Source organism: Bubalus kerabau, chromosome 20 (genome assembly GCF_029407905.1).
Source record: "Bubalus kerabau isolate K-KA32 ecotype Philippines breed swamp buffalo chromosome 20, PCC_UOA_SB_1v2, whole genome shotgun sequence".
NCBI classification, from domain to species: Eukaryota; Metazoa; Chordata; class Mammalia; order Artiodactyla; family Bovidae; genus Bubalus; species Bubalus kerabau.
This window is the reverse complement of record NC_073643.1, coordinates 15,011,551-15,019,642: the sequence shown is the minus strand read 5'-3', so window position 1 is coordinate 15,019,642 and position 8,092 is coordinate 15,011,551. Positions and strand designations below refer to the sequence as shown.

Sequence of the window (8,092 nt, the reverse complement as noted above, 5' to 3'; positions counted from 1 at the left end):
GGCTCAGCTGTAAAGAATCCAACTGCAATGCAGAAGAGGCAGAAGACACCATGGGTTCAATCCCTGGGTCAGTAAGATCCCCTGAAGGAGGGTATGGGAACCCATTCCAGTATTCGTGCCTTGGAGAATCCCATGGACAGAGAAGCCTGGCAGGTTACAGTCCATGGGGTCACACAGTCAGACACGACTTAAGTGAATGACCATGCACACACCCATTCACCTGTGTGGTCTGTGGCTCACCTGGGCAGTTTCTATCAGATGTGCTAAGTACAAATTCTTAAGGGGGAAATAACTACTTTCAGACAAGCAAAGTGAAAACTGAAAGTGATGTTGCTTAACTGTGTCCGACTCTTTGTGACCCCGTGGACTGTAACCTATCAGGCTCCTCCAATCATGGGATTCTCCAGGCAAGAATGCTGGCGTGGGTTGCCATTTCCTTCTCCAGGGATCTTCCCGACCCAGGGCTTGAACCTGGGTCTCCTACATTGCAGGCAGATGCTTTACCATCTGAGACACCAGGAAGCCCAAAATATACATGGCCAAGGACCATACATTCCATGAATTCTCCAGGCCACAACACTGGAGTGGGTAGCCTATCCCTTCTCCAGCAGATCTTCCCAACCCAGGATCGAACTATAGTCTCCTGCATTGCAGATGGATTCTTTACAAACTGAGCTATCAGGGAAGATTTCAGACAAAAAAGCATTCAGAAATTTTTATACTCATGAATGCTAACTAGAATATGCAGTTCTAGGAATACTAGAAGATGCAGTTCATAAACCTCAATATAATTTCATCAGTGCCACTTTGGGCTTTGGACCTTTACAGAGTAAAGAGTACTGCCAAACTTGAAACCACCTGACCTTCCCAACTCTTCTGTCCCATGTTTCAGTTCGTTCAACAGGACACAATGTAAATTTTAGACATCCCTCTATGGCTTTGTACACACTATCCACCCACCACAGAGCCAACACCTGGCTTCCTAGTCCTGTGGTCTCTGGCAAGTCTTCTACATGCCTGAGATTCATACCTCCCTTCCCCTCAACCCCTGTTCTGGGTGGAAGCTGAAGACTCCACTTTAGACAACCCCCCTTGTCCTTGTCAGAAGGACAAGTTAACCCAAAATTGCCTGTATTTCCTCTATCACGGCAACTATTACACTGTATCACTTGCCTATTAATGCCACTAAACAAAAATAAGAAATGACCGGGAACTGGAAACTAAGTAACCAACCTATCAAAATGTAGTATTTGTTTACCTACAGTGTATTTTTATAAGAAAATTTACTCTTGAGCATCACAAGCATCTGGGATTTTAGTTATTTATGAGATGTATATTTGTACAGGGAAAGAAAATTAACCCAGTGGTCTAATTATGATTTCCCTAAGAACATTACTTAGGACTTTGTGTGATGACTTGATAGTATCTGAGTCTGGACAGAGTGGGACTCGGGAATTCCTTCTCCAATGAGGATAGTAACAATCCTACCATCAATCAGCCTCATAAACCCAGCCCCAGCGAGAAGACTTTAATCCACAGATTAAATAATTTGCCAGCATGTCAAAAAGAACTTTTATTCTGATTCAAATAGCCTCTTATGCACTCATGCTTTCTTGCCAGATGCCTTTGGAGCAGGTGCTTTCTGGGATGGAGCTTTCTGACCCTTCTGAGTTTTAGGAGGAGGTGCTGCCTTCTGGCCTGCAGCTTTCTGGGCAGGAGCCTTCTGGGCTGGAGCCTTCTTACCCTCAGTGGTGATCTTTTTGGCTGGAACCTTGGCGGCAGCAGCAGCTACTGCAGCTGCCCCCTTAGCAGCAAGGGCTTTCTTGGGAGAAGCTTTCAGGAGAGCTGCCTTTTGAAGTTTCTTAACTTCAATCTTGATTAGTCTGTTTCTCTGAAAAATTTCAATAAAAATGTTCATTATATATGCACACAAAACTCTTACCCATCCTATATGTATGGACATGTAGGTAGATACAGGAGACCACACTTATAACGTCTAAGACTTCTATGATGTCAACTTTGTGGTCTAGAAACTTAGGCAAACAGAATTACCAGACAAATAAATTCAGGGCTGGAATACAACAATCACAAAAACTTACCATTTTCCTTGCCTTCATGACTTTGTAACGATCAAAATCTGTCATCTTGGCTTTCTGTGTTTAAAAAAAAAAAGAACTCTGTCAAACCACCTTCTAATCCTCCAAAATCAGAACATGTCCAACTTCAAATAACTCTAAATCATTACCTTCTCTCTGGCTTCAATCTTCTTGGCCCACCTTGTGGCTGCCCACTTTGCATTGATATCTGCCTTCTCCCAGGCTTTCCGGACATACTTCTGGCGGGCACTAGAAAGAACCAAGAACAAAGATTTAAGAAATCAGCTCTGAGGTCACACAGATTCAAGGACAGCTTTTCATCCTCTGAAAAAGCACAAGAAAAATGCCACAAGAACCCTTGTTTTTTCTACTTCCAGTTGTAGTGTCTCCACAGAAAACAGCACAAGGCACAATGTTATCTTCTACTTGTTCCAACAGTGTTCACTAAGCCAGGATGTCTTATATCCTCAAAACACACAATTTTTTAATAAAAATATGCCAACCACTCCACTTTCTGGGCTTAAAAATCACCTCGAATAATGTGCATATATCACTCAAATAGTGGAGGAGTAGAAAGCAATTGGAGAAGGCAATGGCACCCCACTCCAGTACTCTTGCCTGGAAAATCCCATGGACAGAGGAGCCTGGTGGGCTGCAGTCCATGGGGTTGCAAAGAGTCGGACACGACTGAGCAACTTCACTTTCACGCATTGGAGAAGGAAATGGCAACCCACTCCAGTGTTCTTGCCTGGAGAATCCCAGGGATGGGGGAGCCTGGTGGGCTGCCGTCCGTCTCTGGGGTCGCATAGAGTTGGACACGACTGAAGTGACTTAGCAGCAGCGCAGCAGAAAGCAATTTCCTTTTCATAAAGAATAATGTAGTTGTCCCTTATGCCTTGTTTTATTCTGTACAGTAATGCTTAAAGATTTGTGTTCAAATACCATAAAATGGAATTGTAACCATTTTGGTATTTGTTTCAAACATCAAAATCCAGTATGTTTATAAAGCAAACCAGTAATAGCACAGGTTACATTGCAAACAATCGTCACCACACAGCAACACATCAGTTTTTAACTTCCATAACCTACATCATGTCAAGAATCACAGAATGACTGCCTTAATTGCTCATGAACAGCCAGGAAGAGAACCTCTTTGGTGACTGTCATAAGGAGATGATGTTAAGTTAAATATTAGCCAACACATATGAAAAGTTCAACTGATGATAGTATTTTTTGTTCTAAAGCTAAAATTGACTAACACATGTTCAGGGAACTACACATATATAAAGTTCTTTGTTGTGCAAATCCTGAAAGAAAGGGGTACAAGAGAAAAAGAATGGGAAATCTGGACAAAGGGAAAGCCAGAGAACCACCGGATCCCAGGGCATTTTAGAAGTAAACAATGTCTGTCTACTTTTACAATGCAAATCTCTCTTCTAAATGGCTCTCCCTTTCACACTGCTTACTATATTCTCAAAAGAGAAAAACAAAATAACCAACAACATTTTTAAATGAAATTAAGCAAACTTTTACTAGTATTAACAAAACTATGGGAGGGGTGACAGTTGGATAGTTACCTGTGTGGGAACTTGAGGATGAAGTCAGTGAGCTGCATGCATTTGAAAGGCATAGCCTGTCTCCTTACTTGAGTGCAAGGTCCATCCACCAAAGCCTAGAAGACATACGACCAACGACCTCAGTATAAAAATGTAACAGCATTCAAAATGCAGATATCCTACATATTAGTCTTTTCAGAATCCTCAAATTCTTATATTTAAATGCTTTCTTAAAGGTTAAAAAGACTTAGCAGTAATAGTTAATTAAGCATAGAACCCAACATATAGTTTTGTCCTTAATCCATTTCCCACAAAAAAACTATCTTTGCTCAATCCCTTAGTTTGTGGTGCTCCAGTAGAGACAACAGGAAACAAGGGCTTTCTATGTGAAAGAAAGGGCGTTCTATGGCTTTGTTCCAAACTCGCTTTGAACGTAATAAGTGATTTACATCGCGCCTGTTTTAGCCCACCTTTAGTCTAAAACTGCCTAGTTTAAGAGACAGAAGTATTACTCAAACCCAGTAATACAGGTCAATTCAAGCCTCTGCTCTGTAACCCCTATCTGCGCTGGCTGTTTAATTAAAACTACCATCCATAGTACTCCTATCTTAAAAGGGCCGCTGAAACCATTACCTTTGTCGTCTACACTGCCATGTGAAGCCGTGACACTTTTCCTTACACTTACCCTGTTCTGATCAATAACATCTACAATCGCGACCAGCTTCCCGGCATGAGGCCCAAAGGAGACGTAGGCCACCCGGCCAACCTCTACGAAGCGCCTGAACACCTAAAATTGGGAGGCGGGGGGAGAGAGAACAGCCAGACTAATTAAAAATACGATCCAGTCTGCCAGTCTTTGCAATTTAAAGATAGTGCGGCTAAAAACAGGAAAAAAGGATGTTGAGGAGAACACGCCGAAGTGCCATGGAACAACCAGAATGGACGAAATCCAGAGGGAACGGTGGCAAGTCAGTCTCCCGTTGGCCTCCCCGTCTACGAAGCCAGCACGGCCAGACCACCATGCCCTGCCCTGTTTCGGCCCCGGCGGGCGGGCTAGGCGACTGGCCGCCGCAACGATACGGCGGAGGCGGCCAGAGCGCCCACGCGTGGCCCAGCGAGCGCCCGGCCTGCCGGGTCCTCCACGCGCTCCTCGGGCGCGCATCCTGAAAGCTCCCAACTCTTGTGTCTTGCCCACCCGGGGAACCTCACTGCATGATACCTAAGATCCACTGAGCGCCGCTGCTCGCCTCCGGCCCCCAGCCCAGGCAAAGCTGGAGCGGCATAGGGGTCATACATGGAGCCCGCGCCGGCGATACTCACCATGTTGGCGGCGTTCGGCGAGAAGGAAGAAGGCCCGCCCAACCCTGCGCCTGTGTAGAAGGCCGCCCCGCCCCGGTAGTGAACGAGTCGCCGACGTGGGCACCGATTGGTTGGGACGTATGCACGTATGCGCACACATGCTCACTGGGAAAACATGGCGGAGTCGGCTGGAGCTCGGCTATGGTTTCGCTGTTGGGTTTCGTGGGCTTGGCTTAGTCGACCCCGCGCGTGAGCAGCTGTCTTAAAACTTAAGGGTGCAGAAGAGCACAGAAGCTGTGCTTTCCTTTGTGACTGTTTGCAGTCCTTTCGACCTCATCTTTTAACGTTCTTCCATCTTTTTTTCACTACTCGTCTAAATGTTACTGATGTCTTAGTACAATTTTTTTTTTCCTCTCCGTAAGTGACCCCATTAATTTTATTAACCTTTCTTCTTAAAAGAATTCAAACTTTACAGAAAAGTTACAAAACAAGTATAAGTAATTCCCGTTAACATTTCACTTCGAGTTCCCAAATGTTAATATTTACCTATTGCTTAATTTTTTTGACCCATTTGAGAGGAAACTGCAGACATGATGTTCCTTTACACTTAAATGTGATGTTTCCCAGAAACAAGGGCATGACTTTACATAATCAGTACAATACTCAAATTCAGTAAGTTAATAATAATCATATATCTGTGTATATATGTGTATGCATACACACACACACTTATGTATATACATGTATGTATGTATTATTTTGGCTGTGCCTCAAGGCTTGCAGGATCCTAGTTCCCAGACCAAGGGTCCAGACTCTTGACCCAGAATGAAAGCCCAGAATCCTCACCACTGGATCACCAGGGAATTCCCACGTAATTTATTAATTTGCACTCCTTATTTAACTATCAGCAACTGTTCCATTTATGTTATTCCCAGCAAATGAAAAAGCCTTCCTGGCCTATGATCTTGTGAAGGGTTACAACCTGCATTTAGTTATGTCTGGTCTTTTTAAAAAAATCTGTAATAAACCTATCCTTGTCGTTCATATTACTGACATTTAAAAATACAGGCTAGTTGTTTTATAGGTCTCAAGTATATGCTCTGTAATTTCATTTACAGAAAATTCAAATCAGGCAAACTAATCTATGTTAGTAGTCACTTTTACCCCTGGTGCAGGCAGCAGTAGCTTGGAGCGGGAAGCGGGGTTTTTGAGCTGCTGGTGAGTTTCTTCATCTGGGTTTTGGTGGTTACACGAGTGTGTTCAGCTTGTGAACATTCAAATCTCTGCCATTATGATTTGTGCATTTCTTTTCCCCCAAACACGTTTCCTAGCTCTACAACCAGAGAATCTTCATCTGCAGGTCTGCAGAGGAGCAAGAATTTGCATTTAATAAACAAGCTTCCCAAGTCATTCACTGAATACTTTGGGAAAGACTTTGGGATTCCCCAGTTATTTTTCTAGAGTTCACTAAATGATTATGTCACACTTGTTTCAGGTACTCCAAAAGTCCATTTTTCACCACATAATCCTGGGGTCCCCAATTCCCTGCAACCAGGACTCACAGCAGGAGGGGAGCAGTTATCCTCCCCGAAACTGGTCCCTGGTGCCAAAAAGACTGGGGACCGCTGACCCAGTCTACAGGATAAAGTCCTAACTCCCCAGCAATTCAAGGCCTCCATAGTCGAATCCTAACCCCTTCCTAAGTTTTTTCTGTCTGGGCATTCTGCCTCCCTTACCCCTAACATCGCAATAGGTACAAGTTTCGGGACTTTTCATGTAATCAGCCCCCTCTTCCTAGAATGTGCTCTCCATCTTTCTTTGAAAAATGACAACGCATCCTTGAAGTATTTTAAGACGCCTTCCCAAGCAGCCCCAGGCAGTTTTCAGGTTTTTCAAAGCTCCATTAAAATGCAAGATAACTCTCCAAGCAAGCCTTTTCTGCCTCGCGAAAAGGTCAGGGTCGTCCAGGAATGAGCAAGAGCATTTCATACAGTTACACCCTTGAAACAAGGGAAAAGAAAACGCCCGCCCCCAGGTCTGGTTGGCTGGTTACGTCCCTTCCGGGACACAAAACCGGCTCGTCCAATCACCAGGAGGAAGGGCAACTCGAGGAGGATGCCAGGATCCAAGATGGCGTCATCCGGTAGTTTCCTCAGCCTCTTCCTGCGGGGCCACGCCCCTGCCGTACGCGGTTGCTTCTCGTCCAATCACTGAAAGGAAAGGCGGATCTAAGCCGGCGCCAGCGAGAAACATGGCGACCGCAGAGCGTGGTAGAGCTCGGGTGTTTTGTGAGCGTGAAGTGTCTTGGAAAGTATGTTTCCTTTTAAGCCGCGCGCCCTAGTGCCTATTTGTGACAAGAAGTGAATGTTAAAGGCGAGGCGGGCGCCCTGCTTCGGGTTTCAGTTTGAGGCTGAGAGCATAGGAGCACGCTGGTCCTGGATCCAGGCCACGGATTGCGGGGGTGGGCAGCAGCTGTCCCCTTCCCCCCAGTGTCCACAATACCCGCCAATGTCAACGTGGCCAGAGCTCTCTACCTGTACAGCTTCAGCTGAGTAAATGTCTCTCGAGTTTTTTATTCCCCTCAGTCATGAGGGATGGAAGCATCAGTTTAGGAGAGGAAAATGTTTGGGACTAAAAAGAGGAAAAGAAAATCTAAACCTGTTCCAAGAAGTGAAGTAAAAGCCACCGAGTACCGTGACAACCTTGTTCCTGTACCCTTTCTGGGATATGAAGTCATCCCAATTATAATCGAACTGGCATGGTAGACAGTATGCTTACCTGGCATATTATATTTAGGGATGAAAAATGCATATTACAGTCAAGTGAAAAAACTATACCACCTAACGGTTGAGAATTAATGTTGTATTTGGTGGCTTTTCTGAGGACTTAAGATTGGAAGATTGCCTCTCAGATCCCTCTGAGGGACTACTGAAGAGGTAAGGGAGGAGCCAGGATACACAGGAGTTTTGTAATAACACCTGTGAAGTTCATGAATTTAGTGCTTTTTTATGTGTGGGAAGATGCAAGAGTGTGGGCTGTTTGAAATTATCTCGTTGATAATGGGCTCCCATCGTGTCTCAGACCATGGAGAATCTGCCTGCAATGTGGAATACCGGGTTCGATCCTTGGGTTGGAAAGATC

General features: G+C 44.7%; 1 protein-coding gene across 1 annotated transcript; it reads right to left on the bottom strand.

Moving 5' to 3' along the window:
• Positions 1–1,545: 1,545 nt before the first annotated feature.
• RPL14 (ribosomal protein L14) lies at positions 1,546–5,123 on the bottom strand. The gene is made up of 6 exons (XM_055558079.1): positions 4,973–5,123; positions 4,338–4,439; positions 3,674–3,768; positions 2,246–2,345; positions 2,100–2,153; positions 1,546–1,891 (listed from the first exon to the last, which is right to left on the bottom strand). Exons 1-6 carry the CDS (start codon positions 4,973–4,975, stop codon positions 1,604–1,606), a joined length of 642 nt encoding a protein of 213 aa, XP_055414054.1. The 5' UTR covers positions 4,976–5,123; the 3' UTR covers positions 1,546–1,603.
• Positions 5,124–8,092: the final 2,969 nt, after the last annotated feature.

Coding starts and splice junctions, on each gene's coding strand:
- RPL14 (XM_055558079.1), bottom strand. Junction 2,154..2,245: donor AGATTGAAGCCAGAGAGAAG/GTAATGATTTAG, acceptor TTTTAAACACAG/AAAGCCAAGATGACAGATTT. Junction 1,892..2,099: donor TCATGAAGGCAAGGAAAATG/GTAAGTTTTTGT, acceptor GAAATTTTTCAG/AGAAACAGACTAATCAAGAT.